The sequence below is a fragment of the Watersipora subatra genome, chromosome 4, assembly GCF_963576615.1.
Source record: "Watersipora subatra chromosome 4, tzWatSuba1.1, whole genome shotgun sequence".
Taxonomy (NCBI): Eukaryota; Metazoa; Bryozoa; class Gymnolaemata; order Cheilostomatida; family Watersiporidae; genus Watersipora; species Watersipora subatra.
In genome coordinates, this window is record NC_088711.1 from 45,790,287 (window position 1) to 45,813,065 (window position 22,779).

The 22,779-nt window shown below is 36.6% G+C and overlaps 1 protein-coding gene across 2 annotated transcripts; it reads right to left on the reverse strand.

Annotated features, from left to right (window-relative positions):
* Positions 1-804: 804 nt before the first annotated feature.
* Positions 805-22,257, reverse strand: LOC137394562 (uncharacterized). Of its 2 annotated transcripts, XM_068081289.1 has the most exons (10): positions 22,122-22,257; positions 13,252-13,317; positions 13,080-13,145; positions 11,412-11,531; positions 4,867-5,093; positions 3,720-3,897; positions 3,009-3,192; positions 2,612-2,737; positions 2,074-2,172; positions 805-1,417 (listed from the first exon to the last, which is right to left on the reverse strand). In XM_068081289.1, exons 1-10 carry the CDS (start codon positions 22,152-22,154, stop codon positions 1,344-1,346), a joined length of 1,173 nt encoding a protein of 390 aa, XP_067937390.1. In that variant the 5' UTR covers positions 22,155-22,257; the 3' UTR covers positions 805-1,343. The 2 variants fall into 2 exon arrangements, with proteins under 2 accessions (XP_067937390.1, XP_067937391.1); XM_068081290.1 differs by lacking the exon at positions 22,122-22,257 and having other exon boundaries at positions 13,080-13,141.
* Between the last annotated feature and the right edge of the window lie 522 nt (positions 22,258-22,779).

Sequence of the window (22,779 nt, forward strand, 5' to 3'; positions counted from 1 at the left end):
TTGTTACAAGAACTGTATACAAGATGACGAAATACCTACTCCAACCTCCATGCGCAACGGTATTACATATTATATTGGATGATTGCTAGGGTCAAAGCTATTAAAAATATATTTTATGTATAACCGCTTCTATTGTCATTAATTCTATGTTCGATTATATATTAACAATTTGAATAGCCTTTTTCTTTATTGTGATTCAAACAGATGCAAGACAGGTACTTCTGGTTGTTATTATTGTTCTATGCATATTAATAAAATAAATACTGTAGTAAGTTAAAAATTGGCTGGTAAAATGCGTATCGAGTTTCATCTAGTGTATTTGGTTGTAACAGCACGAGTTGAGGACTACAATTGCACATAGCTCATTATTGGTAGTTGAAGATAGACGTCACTGGCTCCTTTATTTTACTGATACCGAGATTTCAAACTAGGTATTCCACACATTTTTATTTACTTGCAGTAAAACTTAATTGCATTGATAAATCATATTGCTAATTTCAGGTGAACCCAATAAAAATATCGAATAGAAATTTTTTAACCAGCAAGAACACTTACTAGTACATGGTATCCAACTCTTGATGCTTTGGATGTGTATTGTGGGCTAATAGCAACAGAGAACTTACTGCACCAACTGCTGCTGTTTCCTACCAACAACAGCCATTGGTAGCCACTGGTAATTTAACCCCTGGTAATCCTACTCATAGTAATAAGGCAACTCATTGTTACATGATTGCTTGTCAGCAGCTTTCGCAACACATTGCCAAGAGTTTTTCTATACGTTTTTAAACTGCTGACAAATCCGAAAAATCAATAATTGATATATTTGATATGATTACTAAAGAATGCGCACACGACCTAATTTTGGTGATCAATTAAAAACTCTAAAAATAGCTTCCAACAAAAATAATTCTAACAACAAATCAGGTGTTATGAGTTGACTTCTATCGCTATGACAACCTGAATCCACAAGATAGCGTCTGGAAAGAGTACACACTAGCTATCACAGTATTGCCATGAAAAATGACTTATACAGATATAGAAAACTAAAACAATTAAGTGTATGAAGGTTTGGTGATCAGGTGCGCCCAATACAAAATTCAGGAAACAATCAATAGATTTAGGAGCATAAGGCTCTAGATCATTAGTATTGAAACAAGATTTGCAGCACCAAACTTGGATATTTCGCAGAGCTGATTGCTAACATAGTCCTAAGGTAACATCACTACCATAAACAGATGCTAAATGTAACATGAAAACAATAGGAATAGCAGAATGAGATCTGTAAGCAAAGAGATACGCAGAGACTAGAGTTACTCCAGAAGCACAGGCTAAAGGTAAAAGTGTTATTTACTGCTCCCATCAGAGCTGTTGTTGGAGCTGTCTGTAGTGAACCTCAGAGTTTTCCGCTCATACAGACCTGTTAATAGATGTTATATCAACAAATAAGATTATTGTATCTATTAATCTTATGGTAGTAACTAATTAGCAAACATTGAAATGATCGACAAAGCAATACACAAAATCTAGGGAGGGTACAAATTGCTCCAGCATACCTGGACATAACAATTAGTTGGCAGTTGACTTTCTACCAGTTTATATTAATATAAAACTAAAGAGAGCTTAATTCCATTTCAAGATACTTGGACAGCAATGAAGTACTATGCATTAAGTTGCAAGGGAACACAAATCCTAATGAGAGATATTAACTTCATACCAAATAGGAACAAAAAGCTCATAAGCAGCCAAAATGAAACTATTTGGATTACTGAGTAAACTCTATACCCAGCCACCGAGAGGAAACTGTTTACTTTAGTCAAATTTAGTCAGTCACGGAAAAAATAGCTCTTCTTAGCTTGGGTCAGGGAGAACAACTCTTCATATAGCTAAAATACAAGTAGAGGGGCTCAATGTGTATCTAATTACAGAGAAGATAACTTTACAGCCATAAACATGAAACATAACTGCACACTTCGACTAGCTATGCTATTGCGTATCATGGGCTTCATCGCTCTTCCAGCTTTTTTCTTTCGTTTAACTAATTTTGTTGATGAAAATAAATCACAAATCACTTACCTATTGCTACAAGCACCAAAAAGAGAGCAATTCCATATTTTAAATCTGGAGTGAACTTTCTAGGAAAGAGAACGCAGCTGAGCACCGCATTGAGAATACCTGTAACAATACAGAAACTAGGCTATTATGATGGCACTAGCACACGCCCCATATTATAAATTAGTCTGTAAAACATCAGGTTAAATTACTTCAGTTGAATTGATAACTGTCTGAAGACATGTGAGCAAATGGAGTCAGATACAATTCCCTTTTGCCTCAAGACAACATGTGACCATTTTAAGGAGCGCTTTTGCATCAATAACATCAGAAAATTGCCTTCCACAATGACATTCAAATAATGTTTTTAATTCTGTTGCGATAAAATTTGTAACATATATGCAATGGTAACCCCAAAACTTGATGTGAGTAGGTCTGATACAAGCTACAAAGAATTGCAATTACAATTAAAACGACAACAGCCAGTCACAGCTCTTTTTAATCACAGTCCACCTCAAAACAAGAACAACCAGTGTTCCAACAACCAAATAACATACAGTACCTGTCAGTGATTGGGAATATATTTTTACGATATTATCGAGCTTTTTAATGACTGTTGCAGTCACAAGGCCAGACATGGCTCCTAACTGCACAGTGGCGAGGAGTAGGGCTGGTAGAAGATTGCCCGCTGCAACAGTAATAACTAAAGCTATGATAGCCATCTCCAAACTAACACAGTTTGCAGTGGTTAAATATTCCCTTTCAGAAACATGTAAAAATGCCTAATGCCTAAAAACATTCTTTTTGAAAAAAAATAATAAAATAGAATTTGATAAATAAATTAGGAATTTCAAAACACCAAATCCTATTTTAGATTAACACAGCATTTTCTCTTACTGAAAGCATGAAACCCTGCATAGAAAGCACAACGTTTGACCTAAACGTGAGTAAATACTTACCCATAGCGGGAACAATGGTGCTCTTGCTAGTGGAGGAGGCAGCAGTGCTAGGGTGTGAATTTGAGACACTGCTGCCAGAGTTGTACAACTCCATTGAGTAGAAGACTAGTGAGAATGCAGATGAGTAGAGGTAAAGTTGGAATTGTTGCTCAGAGAATGACCTTTTGTTGTTCTTGAACAAGTACTGAAAAAGAGCGCAGTGAGGAGTGGGTGAAAATAAACTAAGGCAGCGGGCAACCAGGAATATGCGCAGTGGGACAGCTTGATCAGAAATCATAAAATGATCATTTTATATTGGCCAGTCAATCTTTAAGATAATTAGACAATTGAGTTAAATTTTGTTTAACAGTAAATTAAAATTGACTGTAGACTTACTTCAGAGAAAGGGCTAGGAGTCTGCAAAAAGTGATCATATTACAATATAAACACAGCTTTTTGAACCGTCAGCCGTTTAGTAAATCTCAACACATAATTTAAGAAATGTATAGCAAAAATACATGCATATAAATATATTCTTTAATTATGGTTTTAATTTGTATGTCTAAAAATAACATAAAAATTAAATTGAACAAACAGAAACCAATTCCCTTGCACTTATTACTATTTGAAGCATGAATTCGTAATTGAAAAAGGAGTTATCTCTCCTTGCAAATATGAGACAATGAAAAGACAAATCTTTATGATAAATGAAATATAACAAGTTTTCTTTACCTCCATAAATATAGCAGCTGTCACAGACAAAACAGAGACTGTGGCAGCGATGAAGAAGGCCATTGGAGCAATATAAATGCCTCCTCCATCTCCGCTAATCTTTGTCACTACTATAGCGACGCAGAGGAGTGAGAGGGCAAACCACTGTAGTGCTGTCACGTGTCTTTTAAACAGAATCCTACAGAACAGAAGCGCTCGTGATGATCAACTGGTCAAGGCAGGTGAAATACCGATCATAAGATTACTCTAAGCATCTCAAAATGAAAGATGTGCACACAGGGTTTATAAAGGCTCTACCAAATTCTACCAAAAAAAGCGACAGCCAAGAAAATGCCACAGCCAATCAGAAATGTCTTTTGTATACAAAGGTACAGGCTAAATAGAGGTACATCAAGTCGTCCAGTGCTTGACATAGCAACGAAATTAACTAACATGGAAACAATATCCTAGCCCTACCAGAGATAAGCCACATAACACAGACTTGAAGTGAAGTCGTATAAGCCTGCACATGTTTCACGCCTGTGCAGATAGTATGCTGCAAAAAGGTGGGAGACTAATAAAATATGGCTGCTAAGAAAAACTCACCCATGCTAGAAGCTGTTGAGACTTTAAACCCTGTACAAATGACATACATGCACAGATGAAGTGAATTTTAGCAAAGTTCACCTAGTATATGCTGAGGTTGAGTACCTTGCTACTCCAGAATATCAGTAAACCAAGAACCAAAAGCTAGGAGTCCTTGGCTAATAAGAAACTCGGGGCCTTGGCTGACTTTTACTAGCATCATGTCTAACTTATACCAGGAGCATGGTTTGACTTTGAAGCTCTATGCCATGCATACTACATTGGATAGATGAAAACGCTGATTTACACAAAAAACTTGTTTTTTTTCACATTAGTGACAATGAAACTGGTGGTGCCAGGGCTAGCGGGGTGGCTCACAATTGAACAAAAATAAAGTAGGCTAATTGCGCGGAATAAGGCTGATCTAACATAGCAGTGCCTTCATCTAGCTACCACAAGTAAAATCTGGGAAATCAAACTTACAAAATTAGAGCAAGTATCCCACCCTTTAATTCTACAGAAATAGCGTAAGCACCATGCATAATTTTACAGCAATTCATAGATACTAGGACAGCCCACCCACCGATACACACACGCCGTTATAATGATTCTGCTCTGTGTGAGGATAGACCAGACCGCAGGGGTTGTAAAATGGAAGGCGTAGAGAAGGAGGTTGTTGTTGACTGCGTAGATGATGGATGGTAGGGCGAAGAGAATGGTGAGAGACACATTCTGTATAGAGTTATCATTGATCATCTGAACAGCTATAAGGAAGAGCTTGAGTAACTCCGTAGAGAAGACAATCAGCGTCTACAAACCAAAACAACCGAAATAGACTATGAATAACATTTAAATATCTATTCTGCTGTCTAAATTACTGTAGCAGACCATCCAATATACCCAACCACCCACTTCATATCTACACCGTACAAACAAAAACCAAACATAGAGAACTTGCCCATCTTAAGTCTAAAATATCCTTATACCATAAGATTTTAGTTTTCAAATACTATTGATTTCCCATGTTATTATTTTCAACACAACCTGATTTGCTTTTATTGATACTAGACCAATTAAGATGAAATCAGATCTAAGGCTATACCTGAAAACATATTTCTTGTTGATTTGAATGAGTAAACAATTTAATTGCCTCCAGAGTTAGGTTTTCAGAAATCGTCTGCTCATGCAGCAGTGTTTAGTTCTGGCGATGGGAGATTAAGCTGACATAACCAAACAATCAGTATCGAGTATATTGATTGAGATTATTGGTGGTGGGCTATTACTTCTTAAGCTTCGCACATAGTTGAAACCAAGGTTGGCACGGTTTAAACCGATGGTTTAAACCGTGCCAAAAAACCGGTTTTCATAGTTTTCCATTATTTTTTGTGCGAAAAACATAATATTTTAAGCTCCTAGTGGTTCTCGTACAGTAGAAATGCAATTATATGTAATTATCAGCTGTGGAAGTTTATTTAAGACACAGTAGTAAAGTGATGGCAGAGCTCAAGTTGAAACTACATGAAATCCTAGCACAACAATGAATTAGTGAATTTCATTTTCAATTGGTTAAATTATTAAGTGATATGATGATCCCTTTACTGATGAAATATAAAAACCATGTGAAATATACTAATCCAATCATCGTCTCTAATAATGAATGAATACTTTCTCAAGTCTGGCCAGTGAGAAAGCATTGCTTATAATTAGAAATCAAAACAATAAAACCCTTTTGGGCAAAAGCTTCAAGTTTTGCAAACTAATATTTCATTTTTGGGCACAAGCCAAAGTAGTTGGATTATTAGAATTCAGTTTATCAAGTTTTCTGTGTTTGAAAAGTTAAAGTTGTGCCTCAAATCTCCAACATGCTTCAAAAACAGGATCCCGTTTGGCAGTTCATTACTCGAACTGCAAAAGGCAAAGGTTTTAAGGCAAAATATAATAGGTGTGTTGTCGTAACGCGAGGTCACACAGATAGGCTTAAAGCTCACGTAGCAAAAGGTCAAGCTGACAACACCAATTTAGACAGTGATGCTAGTATTCAGGTGATAGAGGTTGAGTCATCTGCCACTGCTCCAAACACTAGCAATGCATCTGCATTATGCTCTGCTCTACACTACCACACAACTAATCACTTGGATTAAAATTCCTACTTATACATAGAGCTGTATGTAGAATATTCACTTTATGTGATAAGATTTCTGCTCTGGATTTTATCAACCATGTTTGATTAAAGATTCATTCTGAAATTTCCATGTTTTCACACTTTTTCCCCATAACAACTCCCACAGTACCATTTTTAACAGATGATTTCGCAAATGTATGTTCAATACTCAATCATGCAGCTATAGTAAGTGATGTTAATTAGACTTGATATTGCAAAAACATTGGTCAAATTATAAAAAACAGGTTTAAACCATAGCAACCAGTTTAAACAAAAAGACCTGGTTTTTTCTTAAAAAACATGGTTTTTTCTTAAAAAACATGGTTTTTTTCTTTAAAAAACATGGTTTTTTCCAACCATGGCTACAACTTTTAGACATTTTATTGACCGAGTACACTAATCTTTAAGCAGAATGTACATGTAAGAGGCAAAGGATTGGGAGAGACATATGCTTGCCATGATGACAAGAACTAGTATGAAGTACAATTTCACATACTAAACCCTTTAAACAAGCCTATACTACACTCAGGTCGCTTGAGAGAACTGCATGCCCTGTACAAACCAGTTTCATAGCGCTGGGTTCATTCAGCTAACTGTAAAGAGCTTTTTATTCAGCGAATCGCATCACCATACTGATATAAACACATAAGCTCAGACCAAAGGAATGAATAGACCCCTCCTGGTAACAGTAGCTTTATGATGGTATATTTAATGATATGTGGTCACCATGTTTCAGCTGCCTTTTGGCAGAAGTTTTACCACTTATATACATCTACATAAAATTATTTGAATGTGATTGGTGGCGCTGACTTCACCCTACATGCTGTAAGTAATGGTTATTACAGCAGCCGGCCAAAAAGCATATTAAAACATCTTCCGTAAACCATAACGTCCTGTACATCAATAGCGGTGGACCATGCAGAGAGGGGTGAAATCATCTCCTAAATTGGCTCTGCATGAAAGCGAAGAGTCAGCGGATAAAACACAAAATAAATAAACTATAACACCATTAAATTCAAATCCAATGAAATATATCATTGTTCAATTAATGCCACTGTTGTAACTTTAAACCCTTGTAAAAATTTCATCTTTTAAGGCTAATGTACATGTAAGCTAACATTTATAAACAAATATTGAAAGTTGTCTCCTCTTTCAATACCATATGCACCCAATTGCAAGCACTATTATATAGACTATAGAGCAACACACCTGTGTGCACACTAGCTGATAGTCAGGAAGATTTTGTTGAAATCTTGGTCAGCAATAAACTTACAAAACTTGTATTTTTAGTCAACCAAAAATAATTTGCCAAATTGGCCAGACAGCAATTTGAACTTGTTCAATTTGCTGTGACAACCAACCACAGAATAAATGAAGTACAGTTCCATTTCCTCACAAGAGCCAGACAATGTGCACTAGTAACCAATAAAGTAGACTTATGCGTGTAATATCAATCGGCAGTGTAAAGCGGTCAACGTGCTCATTTGCGAAGCACATTGTGAGTCACAAAATCGATTGAAACCTAAAAACAGATTATTGGATAGAGTACATGCAGCTTACAAGGCCAGTTACACCTGAATTACAGCCTTCATACCAGAGCGCTACATGTGGTCTGAATCAGAGAATTTAATTATCCTCTCTTGAACACCAACATTGCCCGATTTTACAAGCGGATAAAAACTAATTAAACATACACGCAATTATCAACTCCGTAGCTATCACTGCACTGATATGCTGGGCACATACTTCAAACGAGATAAGTGCTATGTCCATCAAGATGGTCTGTGTTCGGCATTGCTGATGTTTCATTGGCTAACAGCGAAAACTTCTTGGTTTTATGCAACAGTGAATAGTCAGTTGTCTTCGTAGTAATTGTTTGGTACTAGATGAAGACCTCATTTGTCGGCATATAGATATGAGTAACTATTTTGAAGAATTATCACTCATTGCATCACAGCGCTTTAATTGAAATGTGTTAAAGAGCAATGGTGGTCGATAGATGATCGCTTAGCTCTGTGTTCACAAATATGTTGACCCAGACCTTTAATAACACCTTATCAAAGGAAAAATATGACAGAAAACTGAAAAGATTAAAACCACAACAATATCACTATCACCTTTTTAATAGAAAATACACTGAGCTCTACAACTTGACCTTGACACTAAAGTTTTTATGCCATCAGCCATTGTTTGTGCCCTGATCATCCACCGGCCAACAAATGTGCATGACAAATTGTTGCGCTGGTCGAGACACTATCGCCAAGACTGAATCTTCGACGTACTGATGAATACTTGATCAACTTTGCGATCTAACAGGAGTAAGTTGTAAAAAATAGCCTTAAACTCTTAACTTTATTGGTTGACAAGCCGAATGCCCGATGTTGCACGGGTATTAAAAACAGCTTATAAACACTGGCAGGTAATGTAGTTGCTATTGGCTAATTTGAGTAAGATAGTATTCTTACTGCTAAACTCGCTAACAACTGTGAGAGCAAGCTTTAGTGATGTTGCGCAAAACACAGAGTCGCTATGCATATTTTAACCCAAATAATGGCTGTCTGCCCAATTAATCCACTGCATCCAATGTAGCTTATTGGGTTGGCTTGTTGCATTGTGATTGGGAGGTTCTGAGATCAACGCTTCTGCTATACAGATTTATCATTGCTAGACTTTAATCTCTACAGCTGAACACACACCGAATAATGACAAACTTTGAGATTTATATAGATGTATTTGAGAAGCGGGAATCTTCAAAGAGCAGTGAGTGGGTATAAAGTCTACAACATTGCTACGGCGCCCTTGCTGTATATTGGTGCCCTAAAACATCACTAGCTTTCATAAAAATTACCATTTAGCAACTTTTAATGAAGCAATTTTGCTCGCTTCGTGTGTAATGCATTTTCCGTGAATGTCCGAATTTGCGAGCCGATCAGACCATCAGTTCATGAGATATCGCCGACATACCTGAGGACACTTGGCTAATCGACTGAAAATAAAACTGGATGCTGCCAGAACACTAGTTTCTAAAACATACTGAGTGCAACTCTTAGTACGGAAGGACGGAGAATGGACAATGCTAGAGAGCTTCCTCTCTTCAGCAACAAGTGTTTTACACTAAAACAGCATCGCAGAGCTATTAGCGGTGAAATGTGAACTTACCCGCCAAGTACCGCCGGTAGTTGTCGGTGGCCCACGCAATAGTTCAGGGCTGTTCAACTTTCGCGCATATCCGCAGGCAAACCTTCCCGAAATGCACTGCGCAGGTCAGCATTTTCAAAATGGCATGGCAAGCGAACATTTTTTATGCGATTATTAGCGACGCAGCTTTATGTGAACAGAAGCCGCCGCGAGCCTAGGGTGGCAAATGTCTTGCTGCGCAAGATTTCCGCCGGGGTCCCACAGCCGATATGGGAACCAGGCTTAGGCAGCATCAGTTGATTGAACAGTACTGTATTAAAGCAAGGGTTCCCTATGACATACTCCTACGACCTAAAGTAGTAGTATACATTAAACGTTTCAGACGCAACCATAACACAGTTTACTTCTAAAAAGCCTCAATGCAACATATTAGCTGCACATCACAGCTGAAATCTTCCTCTAAAACTAATTTATAGTACCTTGTAACTCCAGCAGTGATAATCTTTAATAATCCTTCAATTAAAATGAACCAACCAACATCACCAACACCCATCAAAAGAATTAGATAAATACTCTAAGAACCATTTACTGTACTGGAGTAATACTACACTGAGCTCTGTGACAAACTAAACGAAGGAAATGTATCATGTGTAAAGCCAACTGGTGTGTTACACCAACATGCTGGCCTTCATCACCTGAGCGCCATCTATGCATCTGGGATTAAACTTGAGGGAGTTAATTTTCATAACTCGGAGACAATTTTTTAAAGTTACACTTCATGGTTTTTCGTGGTGACTCACACCTGAGTGACAAATCCATTATTGTTCTAAGCATTGTTCTGGTCTACGATGGAGAACTAAATCAATTACTTTTGAACCATGGAGTTGTTTTGCAAAATTGAGCACGAAGGTCATGACCTTTTACTCCACTGCTTCTGCTCGTCAAACTACTTGCCAACATGTACGATACTGAGCAGCATCGTTGTGTGTAGCCATAGGGGATGCTGACTCCACAGATCGGCTAAGCATATCACAAGCGTATGGCATATAGCGTATGGCATATAGCGTATGGCATAAGCGTATGGCATATATATTGGCGCCCTAAACATCACTAGCCTTCATAAAATTGCCTTCATCACAAGCGTATGGCATATAGCTTGATCTAAGAAACAAATCGATATAGTGGAATTTTTTGTAGTAGCACGCACTACTGGATGTTTCCTTCCTCGTACTGGTGGGTGTTTATACTTTGGCAGTGTTGATGACTGGGCGGTCTTAACTTACCTCTTCAACCAATCGTAACTAGCAATTACATTGCTGATCATTGCAATGGTGCACATACGACATAGAAGTCTTAATAAAGTTCGATTATTGTCCACTAAATTATTATCCGACTATTACTCCGATTATTGTCTGGCTAATATTGTCGAGTGTAAATTTTAAATTTCCAAAAGTTTGCGTTTATTATTGAAAATAATAAACGCAAACTAATAAAAATAAATAATAATAATTGGCAAAAACAAGCAACTCCTTTGACAAACATGCAGCCAAAACAAGTATCAGTGATAAACGGCAAATGAAGATGAAGAATTGAATAAGAACAGTAACAAAATTTCTCGGTGAGAGTAGCTAATACAACATCAACTATACAGTATCATACCACTTTTCAACTCTTATTGTCACAAATTGACGCACTAAAAGAGAAAACCGAATGATTATTGAACTCTTCGATGAGTCCAATTTTCCGTCTCCTCTAAAAGGCTCGCAATAGATACACTTGACGATATATGCTCAAGGAAGTTTGGAGGAAAATGATAAAAATTGACTCACCTGTTTTACAGGATATTCATCATTATTGTAGTACTTGAGAGCATAGCTGCACAGCATCTTACTAAGGTCAAGGAGAATGAACAATATCACATACATAATTGTCTCCTTCCGAGAAGTCACCTACAAAGGAATGTCAGGTAACACCAATGTGTCTATTGATGAAATGAAGAGGAACTCAGAAGCTAGACGGCGTACACACTTGTCCTTCTGCTATATAATTAAACCTCCACCTCTGATCACCTCAACATATGAATTTCTGACAAATGACGTATGGTTTGAGCCAATATTTTTCAATGTTCTTTCAACTTATGAAGCACAAAAAGTATTGAAATATAATGGCTCTGTAAATAAAACATGAATTTTGAGCCGATTTCATCCAAGCTTCCCGCGCATATTCTGTCTCTTTCACCAGGGAAAATATTTGGTTTCAAAACTCTCCCTGGTTCCTGAGAACCTCTTAAGCACCTACCTACAGGTTATCTGCTTGAAATGGAAGAATTCTCACGCATGCTCAGGCTCACTGCTGGTATATAAAATATTTGCCAATCTAACCTGTCATAACAACTTCTGGACTTTACTCCTTACTGTATTCCATATATTTCCACTAATCATCCCAATATTGAAATCCAGCAGAAAGATGCAGAATTTCACAGAAAAATAACATAAAAAGCTATACGAGTCAAAACATAATAGGTACACTAAATACTAACAACAATGATAACAGAATAGTAGAATTAACAAGCACTCAAGTACCCCAGATAGGCCCAAACGCAATCATGTTCAAATAACCTGCCTGACTACTGGTGATAACAAGATCAAACATAGCAGTTAGTCCTCACCATGTGCATAGCATGTAACCGGTTTGCTAGCAACTGACGATATTCACATGCAGAGAAAAAACTCACTACTTTATTTAAAAGAATAGACAAACCTCTACATGAGATAACATAACATTCAAACTCTCCGACCTGTGATATAAAATGGATCCACATATTTGACTCGGCACCAAAAGTAATTGACAAAATTAGCTTTTTAAAACGTCTCAAAGCAAATGGTTTTTAAGTAAAAGTTAGGTGGTAAATAAAATTTAAAAAAAACTATAAAAAATTATCAAAATACATAAACTTTTAAAGTATAGTGCAGAGATTACATCCGATTAAAGGTGACAAAAATACCATGTACATGTATTAGTGTTCATAGATACATGTTACCCTTTGTTACATTAAAATCCTTAAAAAATAAAATAGAGTTATTTCTATTTATCTAAAATATCTATAGCATCCTCTATATCTCTGAAGCTATGCATTGCTGAGCCTATACTTCCATTTTGGTTGCTCAACGCCAAACTCAAATCAAAAAGCCCTTTTTATCGACTATTTCTATTTTATTAAGTTAACCTTTCTACATTTTATATTCTTAATGAAAGATTTGCTCCAGCATATCAGAGTTATCACAAGTGAAGTCGGAAAAACCGACTTTAAATTTAATGACTCTATTGTATAAGAGTTAGAAATATGAAAATACCGTAGAGTATACGCATCAACCAAAAGTCAGTGAGAAGTTATTAAAAAACATGTAACACTATGTTATTCAACCTTGTGTCTGGCTAACACATACAAATCTATCGTGTATCACTCCTAATTGCATTCCATGCATGCACCCACTCACCTGTCTGTCAAGGCTGGAAGCCGCTGGCTGTTTTGCCATGGTCTCTCCATCAGAGCTAGCGCCTTTCTAAACCAAACAATCAAAGCTGTGATATACATGTAGACACACACTTCCTATTCAAGCGTGACAAAATATGAGATAAATTAATTCACGAAACACTCCATAGATGTACCTCACAATTAGTATCTGTATTTGTCCCTAGAGCAGGAGTCGTCAGAGCATTGGCCCCACCCTGCCCCTGTTAATTAGACCACATTTCATATTAATAATAGCAAACCAATAAAAAAATAATAGCAGTGTCATATGGTATGCTAATAGCTAATGATGAATGTGACAAAGCTATAGGCCTGAGGCTACGGCTTTGAAACTACCACAAAGACTTGATATGTTTGTCACTATCCACATTCTGCAACTACTGGCATACTCTTAGTTATTCAATGTGAGCTATAAAGTGTACAAGATTTGACCGATCATCTGAGATTAGTTAATAAGTGTAACATCCAATTAAACTCAATTTTCAATTAAAAAGAGATGAGAAAACGAAGTATTTAGGAATTAGTGAGTAATAATAGAAACAATAAAAACTAGTTATTCAACAATCAAGGATTATACGAGAGCGATGGCTTGTAAGAATGATTTTCCAAAGAGGTGAAGTTTTGTACAGAGAATTGAGTAGATAAAAAAGGTACTGAAGATGTAGGAGGCAATAGACAACCGACTATGCAGAACAGAATGCAGCTAGTGACATTTATTGAGGGTTATTGAACACAGCCGTAGATGAGCATAATTAGGTGCAAGACATAATTCGAGAGGAGACAGCCTTTACCTTGGTGAAATCAATGAATGTTTTGCGACAACTTTGTAACGGAGAGTATGCCTTGTTTGTAGAAGAACATAAATTATTCACTACATGTACTAAGAATTATAATACTCGTAAGAAGTAAAAATTAAGTATACACTGAAGCTGCAAAAATTTACAATGAAGTAAAACCTGCTAAAATTGTGTGATTTAATGTATTGAAGGAGAGAGAAGCAAAATTGATGCAAAAAAAATGCAATTTTGACATGAAATATCTTAACTAAAACTTTGAAGGCTTGTGAAATGTCATTTAATCTAGATGGAACTTAGAGTGTAGCAAATAGCGAAGATGCAGTTAGAAAAAAGCGCAAGACTCAGTAGCGAAGGTGGTGGGAAAAAATGATAGGCAGTACTTCAAAAGGTCTTGTAAGGGCTAAGCCTAAAGCTGTTCAAGCTTGAGTTACAAATCTGATTTGCAGCAGATGGGACTTTTCTCTCCATGACCGATGATAGTTGGTGAGGTAAGTTGTCATCTCCTGCATACTGTTAAATTATGCACCATGACAGACAAATCTGAGGGAAGAAAATTTATATCTAGGGTGATTAAAAGAAGCAAACCAGCATAGAGAGTGACAGGGAGAACCAATGAAGTGATGGAGAGAGAGAGTGGAAGGAACCTAGTTTAGTTGAAGAGAATAATAGTTAAGAAGTGACAAATGGTGGTATGAGTGAGGAACAATTCTATGGAATACAGTAAGGAATGTAAGGCCAGAGGCAAGCAATTGGCAACTAATTTTGCAGTAATGGATGGAAAATATATGGTGAGATGATCATTGGTAGAAGAGTGAAGGTACATTGTGCTAGTACTGTGGATAAAAAAGGCATGCGGCTACATACTAGTACATAAAAGGACAAAAAGCAAGAGAATGTAGCGAGTGAAAAGTATAGCTAAAAGGATTGGGAGGCAGCAGTTAGAAAAGATGTAAAGGTTCGGGCCACATGTGATATTAGTGGAAAAGAGTTTTGCTCAAGTTAGCAATGGTAAAGCAAAGGGAGTCAGGACAGTATCAATATAAAAAAATCTAGTGCAAATTTTGGAAAAGATCATTCAGTAATTTCTATTCAGTGATGAAATGATGGATAGAAAGTATTTATAGATAGAAGCTAATAGATTGGAAAATGAAAAAGGAATGAGCCCAAAACATTCAGAAAAAGAGGATTTAAGGGCAGTTACTGAACCGCTGATTGGGGAGAAGAGAATCCTCTTCTTATCTCCTTCCATAGGTAAGCTAGTAAAGTATATATGGGCCTCCACCAACATTCTAAGCAGTCAGTGTTACACTAGAGGTCCTTTCTATAAGACTTCCACCACCTCCAATTATTTTACATCAAATGAATGAAGAGTCTGAATTGGCCCAATAATCCGGCTCTGAGTTTGGCTGTCAAGATGACAGCGTTGGTGTAGAAATTAGTGGTGCTGCTGACAGTACTGGTAACGGTAGCCACAGTAGTGATAGTAAAATAGTTGAGACTAAACTTGAAAAATGGTGAGAGGTGAAGCGATGAGTCAGAAAAAACATCTAACAAAATGAAACAAAAAGTAGCAGAAAGTTGATGAGACCCGATGAACGCATCAGACGGATTTGCTGATGAGGTGACAGTTATTAAGTTGGTTGCGCTAATTGGTGGACCTCGCGACACTCAAAAAAGGAAAGGGGCATGCATATTGTATGCATATTGTAATATTGACGAAACTGGATTTCAGACTACATCGATGCATTAAGTAATGACAGCCGAAGTCATGATATCAACTGGTACAGGTTAGATGTAGAGGTTCACCCTTAAAACACACAACATTCAATCAATCAGCACACCATCAGGTAACAACTATGAAAAATCTGATCACAATCCAAAATAAAATTTTTGTAGAGTTTGCACCCTGAATGTTCACAAAAACTTGAGAAATGTTATAATGGCACAAGTTGACTTTCATTCGCATAGCATTGACGTTTAGTATATGCAAAAATCGTAAAACACTTTTATTATTAAAGCTTATAATTTTAATATGAGCTGAATGCCTGGCGTTGCCTGGTAATAAAAAAGTCTTGGACAGAAAATTTATTATTATTTAACATATACAACATTTACCATTCTAATTTTTAAACTTCATATCATGAGGAAAGTGTTTTTTGTGCAGTTCAAATGAATTAGGAAAAAATAAAACAACTGTAAAGGTTTTCAAACTTCAAACAACTGTAACTTTTGAATTTCATATCATGAATGAAGTGTTTTGTTAAAATAAATTAGGAGAAAAAATGAAACTGTAAAGCTATTTAAATGCAAAATCAACAGCAGGTAATGGCTAATTATACAGTCTGTTTTGCTATGAGTACAATGAAAAATTATTTGGTATACAATGATATGATTTTAATTCGTTTCAGTGGTGGCATTAAAAGGCGAAAACATCGCACAGAGTGGTTTAGAAATCCATGGTAATTATATAATGCAAACACCTGGTGAAAATCATCATCATTAAAAAATAATAACAAAGCAATATGTTAACTTAAATAACTATAGTTACCTACTACAACTATAGTGCAGTTTGTGGTTATGATCTGCAAGAGAATGTAACATTATGATGTACTACGGTGCAGAGTTCTTACCTTCAAGACAGACTTGTAACATAAATGCTGAATTTAACTTATATGAATTGAGCTTACTAAAAACCTATTTGAAAGAAGTTTTAGTATGCATTTTAGCAAACTTTTAACTAAAATTCTATCACTAATCTTTCTGCGAACCCATTTTTACGATAGTGGATGATAGTGAACTGGGATAACTAGCAACGCATATCGATTTCGAGCGATGTGGAAGGCACTTCGACGAATAGCATACAGACATTTTGTTCATTTTGTTGTAATCAGTACAACAAGCTCCAAATTTTAAATTTGAAAGAACTTTTTGTTGATACCGTATAGAGGAAAACAAATTCGCCCGAGCATGGCGAAAACAAAAAAGCATCGTGTTTCAGAATTGGGGGCAAATAATTTCATAACAGGGGCATCGTAACCTATAAGGGTATACAGTATATAGTAAAAGCGATGGAATCATAAGAACCTTCGTGAACTTGGAGTTAGATGATTGATTGAGTTAGTTGGATGATTGGTTTACAAACTTGTTGTTGCAATCTTCGTGAGTTAAATTCCAGCAAGAAGTGAGCTTTTCATTTCTAGATTTTAATAGCTATAACCGGACAGACGGAACCACAGAATAACAGACTAGCTATAACCGGACAGACGGAACCACATAATAACAGACTAGCTATAACCGGACAGACGGAACCACAGAATAACAGACAACACACAAATACTGAGATTTATATATATACATAGGGATAAAAAATAGAAAAAATGTTCTGTCTTCTAATCAAAAGTTCTTAGCATTCATTTAGCTTTTGTACATTTGAAGCTATACCTCTCAGTGTGACATAAATCAATTGTAAAAATTTACTTCCAACTCAAAATAGACCCCGAGTTCCTAACTGGTGAAGTGTTGAAATACTGCTAAAAATATGCTTACCAAACTAACATAATTTTATTGTTCATTCGCACATGTTATACACTGATAAGGCATGAATATTAGTGACATAACATATTTCATTGATGTGTTTGTCAGATTTGTGACAAACACTAAAACAGAAGATACCGTAGCTTGGTCAATATTCTCACATAGATTTCCTCACATCATATCACCTAGAGATGTAAGAGGTGCTCAGATAACTACCAAGACAATGCATTAACAATTTTAGGTCAAGTTTTCAAAAGCTACATGCACATTTAGCATTTATTTATACGGTACAGGCAACCTCAGGCTGTCTGGTGGAGAAGTGTAGCACACTGCTGCTCGGGTGACTGATTTTGGTTTTGCTGCTTTTTGAGTTCTTTGAGTTCAACCTGTTTCAAACTAGCTATTTCTCCTCGTTACTTGGATCCCAGGCTACAGGTGCGTACTCAAGATGAGAAGGACAAAGAGATTTATAAGCGAAAGGTTTTGCCCTCTGACGCACCCAGTGAAGTGCGCGGATGATCATGCTTAATTGCCCCTTTTCTGTTGTAATTTTAGATGGTATATGCTCATGGACTTTCAAATTCTCTTCTAGTGTCATTCATAGGTGACTTTCGATTATGGGTAAAGCCGTTTTTGGCAGGGCTGTGACGCGCGGGTCATTTGAACGCTTCCTCGCATACTTCTCAGCTCAGATGCAAAATTCTGGTGTCATTTATACGGTTTTAGAAAGCACTTGACATCAACTATCACTGAATGAGATTTCATCTTTGAAATGCAATGCATTAACAAATTATCAACAATTAAAGCTAGTGTGACACGCGGGACCATAATTTGACATGAAAAACTACTCCTTGATTAATTGGAAAATTCTTCTGAAATTTTGGACTAATAAAATTATTATTTGACTAACTCAAAACTCTAATTGTCATTCTTTTAGGAATACATATCATTTTTGTTTCCAGGCCAAAGTTTAGTGATTCTGTAAGGTTTGAAAGAAAACTACCACCTGTGATGCGCAGGACTGTGACGCGCGGAACGAAAATAACATTATGAAAAATTAAGCATTTTTCTGTTTTGTGGTTGTTAAACCACAAATTGCTATGAGTTGTAGTTTTAACATTGAATATACTTGTGTTAAACCAACCAATAGTTTAAAATTACTATATATTGTATTTATTTTATTTAAACATAAAACACATATAACTTAAAGATTGTCAGATTTTCATGCAGTAAACCATTTTCTTCTTAAAAACATATTCTGCCATTATTATTGCCTCATCTTTTAGCACAAAGTATCTCAGTGACCTGGTAGTATTTGCTGGTACAACAACTGGAAATACTCTGGGAAGAAAATTTATGAGGGGGGGTTCTTATGTCCTTGGCCACGTAAACTGCTTGCGTGCACGGTGTATGTACTTTATAGTGTAGCTACCTTTATTAGCTTCCCATTTGAGAATTTCTCCAATGCCGACTTCAGAATAATAGGCCATTGCAACCAGCATTTGTCGTAAGAACTGAGTCAATGTTTGTGAAGTATCTCCTGTGATTACCGTTTGATTAAGTTCGCTGCTCGGTGTGGATGAAACTGGCTGTCAAGTGAAAGAATACCATTCCATCAGAGTAACATCACCATCTCCTTTAATTGCTATGTGATGGCAAGATCGAATGCCATATATTGGAAGTGCAGTGGACCAGCATTCCTTGCAGATCCTTGCTGTTTTAGTGATCATATATTCTAAGATGTATAAAATCTTCATTGGTTTCACTGATTTGGAAGTTATTATTGTTGCAGCTTCTGCTAATGACTTTGCCGAGTTTACGGCATACCATCCCCGATATATTGCCATAAGAACCTGCTGTTTGATGCTTCCCCCAACATCATCTACTGCACCTTTGCCATGTCATGTCTCAAAAAAACTCTAATCAGCTGACATACCCATTTCTCCCCTATGGCCAATCAGGTTTTGAACTGTGAACCGATTTTTGATTTGCAATGCATATCCATCACTTACATAATGAATATGTTGCATGTTAATATTTTCTGCTTTTAAAAAATTTCACAAATTCTCTATCAAACGTGTAAACAGCATCCTTAGTGTGTTCTAGGCTATCACTAATTATTGCACAGCATTTGTGGGCTAGGACTCCATCTAGCTTATAATAAATCATGACGGTGAATACTGTCACCCTTATTGTGGTGTAGTAGGTGCTTTGATTTCAGTTGCTTGCTTACAGTTAAAGTTCTCACTGAAGTCTTTGTGAATGATCACTGCCCCATTTTTTCCAATTCTGTTTGAGGTAACTGATTTATCTGTGTTGATGGTTGGAAGTGTTCATGTAGGCCTACATATGAAGGGAAAGTGATGTCAGTTGGTATTTCAGCAGCACAAGCATGTCAGATGATGGCATTTGATCTTCGAGCTTGTTTAGGAAGCCTTCTTCACCATCTCCCCACTGATAGAAATTCACACGTTCTTTAGCGCTAACAACCAAACTATGGATTGAAACAGCCACAAGAGTTACATTCCCTCTTCACACATGATTCATTGTTTCATATTATGCATAGTTCTTTTCAGTAGCTGGTGAACAGTAGTATGCATTTCCAAAGAACAGACACTGGCCTGCCGCAGTCCCAGTAGAGCTAACTTCGCATTTTCGCAGTATTTGCAAGCACAGACAATTTGATCATGTCTAGAAACTGGCTTGCAGTTTACTGGGCTCAACTCTTTAAATTTACTAGGGCTCACCTTGACATCTGGATATTCCTCATTAAAAATCTCAAATATGTCACTCAACATGTAGTTCAGCAGGTGTTTTCGAAGCTTTCCCCGTTTGTGGACAGAAAGTGTGGGATGATGTTAACAGCAGTTTGGCAGTCATTAGAATACATCCCAGTTTGGAAAAAAAATCTGACAGTATCTATAAGGAGAAACCTACTTTCTCTACTGACTAAAAATTCAATGCATGAGTGAAAGATAATTGTCGTAACCATACTTTAAAAATACACATTTGGTTCAAGGATTACCTTGTGATTTGCACACTAGGTTTGTGTATCAGAAGAGTAGGCTAATAATATTGACAAGCTCCAAATTCTGAGTTACAAAACATAATATAATTCTAATTCATTATTTTTCTCAAAGAAATTTTTAGACTTGGAATATCTAGCTTTACTTTCCCATGCAGGGTATCAAAGAGAACTCCTAAACAAAGGCAGACATCACCATATTATTAAAAATGTCCCGCACGTCACAAATACTTCCATGTACTTATAAAACAGAAATGCACAGTATTTTCAGCAAATTGGCGAGTTTGGCTAAACTATAGCAGCCCAAAATCGAATTCTAGATAAGAATTTTTTTACCAAATAGCCAAGTAAGAACAGGCTGCAAATGAATGCACTCAAATTGTGACGCATGGGACAAACTAATTTTTGATCGCCTGAATTATAAGGAAAAATTAGCGTTAGCTCGGAAAAAACACCTGGGCTAGAAAGTCCATTCTTGTATTGATTATAAAATGGAAGCAAAATTATTTCATAATGTATTGCAACATTTGAGAGGATTTGATCAATTGTCCCGCATGTCACACACCATACAGGAAAAACCTATTTGCATGCCCAATATCTTCATGAGAGAAGATTTCATTATGAAAACTTTTGTGTTTCTACGTGTTTGAACATGTTTGCTCGCTACTTAACTGAAAATTATGGCTGCGAAAGGCAGAAAAAAAATTGCCTTTGTGTGTGACACCATGCTTGGCCTTGCCCCTATTTGTTCCAGTACTTTCTCAATCAGCTGGGATACCGGTCTAGAAAGGTGTCAAACTTCATGAGGTTGCTGAACTTTACAATATTGCTTTTGTCAACATTCAATTCTATTCCCCATCTTGCTGCCCATGTTACAAGTTTAGATTGATTTTGGTGGAATCATTTACCATCTAGGGTAGATGAGACTTTTTGACAAAGAATATAGTGGGTAAACAGAGCTACAGAGCAGTCTAATTTTTCCGGCAAGTCAGTTATGAATAACAAAAATAGTACTGGGACGAAAACAGATCCCTGTGGAACGCCAGATGAAACTGGGAGAGAGTTAAACCAATGATATACAGCCCCCCATGGGGGTCTGTATATCATTGGTTTAACACTGACTGCACGTCTAAACCAATGATATACAGCCGGATGACTGCACGTCTAAACCAATGATATACAGCCCCCCATGGAGGGCTGTATATCATTGGTTAGACGTGCAGTCATCCAGTAAGACTCATTGTGATCTACCATGCAGAAAGCTGCGGATCCATTGTAATAAATAGTTATTTATTTCTTCAGTATTCATGAGCTTCTCCATCAGTAGAGCATGTGGCACTTTGTCGAAAGCTTTTGAGATGTCTAGAACTTGTGTGGACTCTTTCATGTTGGTCAACAACTGAAAATGTCGATGAGTGTTGCACATAACTACTTCTTACAAGATATTCCTCTCCTAAACCTACGTTGTCTTTTGTGGAGGAATTTCTCTACTTTAGCAAGAAGATTTCTCAATACGATGTGCTATAGCATCGGGCATGAGATGCTAGTTAGTGAGATCAATGATATACAGCCCCGATTGGGGCTGTATATCATTGGTGAGATAGATAAGTATATCTATATAAATCCCATATTATAAGATTTTTACTCTCACCTCAGAGGCTGCTTTAGTGGCAGGATTAGCCATTCCTTTGTCATAAAGACAGCAATATACGGACTCGTAACTGTATTTGTACCAATAAAAGTAATCACGTAAAAATATATCTTTGAACTCTTGTAGCACTCGGAATCGCCTCCTACGAAATACGCCGATTTTGAAAATAGCTCCAAATTGTTGAAACCATTTCTGGTTTTAACAAATTGTTATTTGTATTAATTGGTTAGAAATGATAAACGTTGGAACTTGTTCTATAGCCAACTGACCAAATACAGTACGTAATGCATATACGAAACCCTGCCGTTTAGTATCCCTTTACTAATCGAGTCATAAGGCTACAGCGATCTTCTTTTGCTTCTAAAAAAGCCGATTGCCAACTGACATTAAAAATCTAACCTTTATTAAAAACGTTCTGACGTACTAGTACTAAAAAGTACTAACTAGCTAATAAAAAAATTAATTACAAAACTACGTTATAACACACTTTGAACAAAATTAATATTTTTATGCTAACAAAATTATTAAGACAATTCAATTTGTTTGCGCGGAAATAAATCTATAATCAGAAGTTGTCCGCTGCTTGAACAGGCAACTTTTTAAGTAGTGGACAACTCGTGAATTGTCCACCTCTTCAACCTTGTAAATTACTTTACCA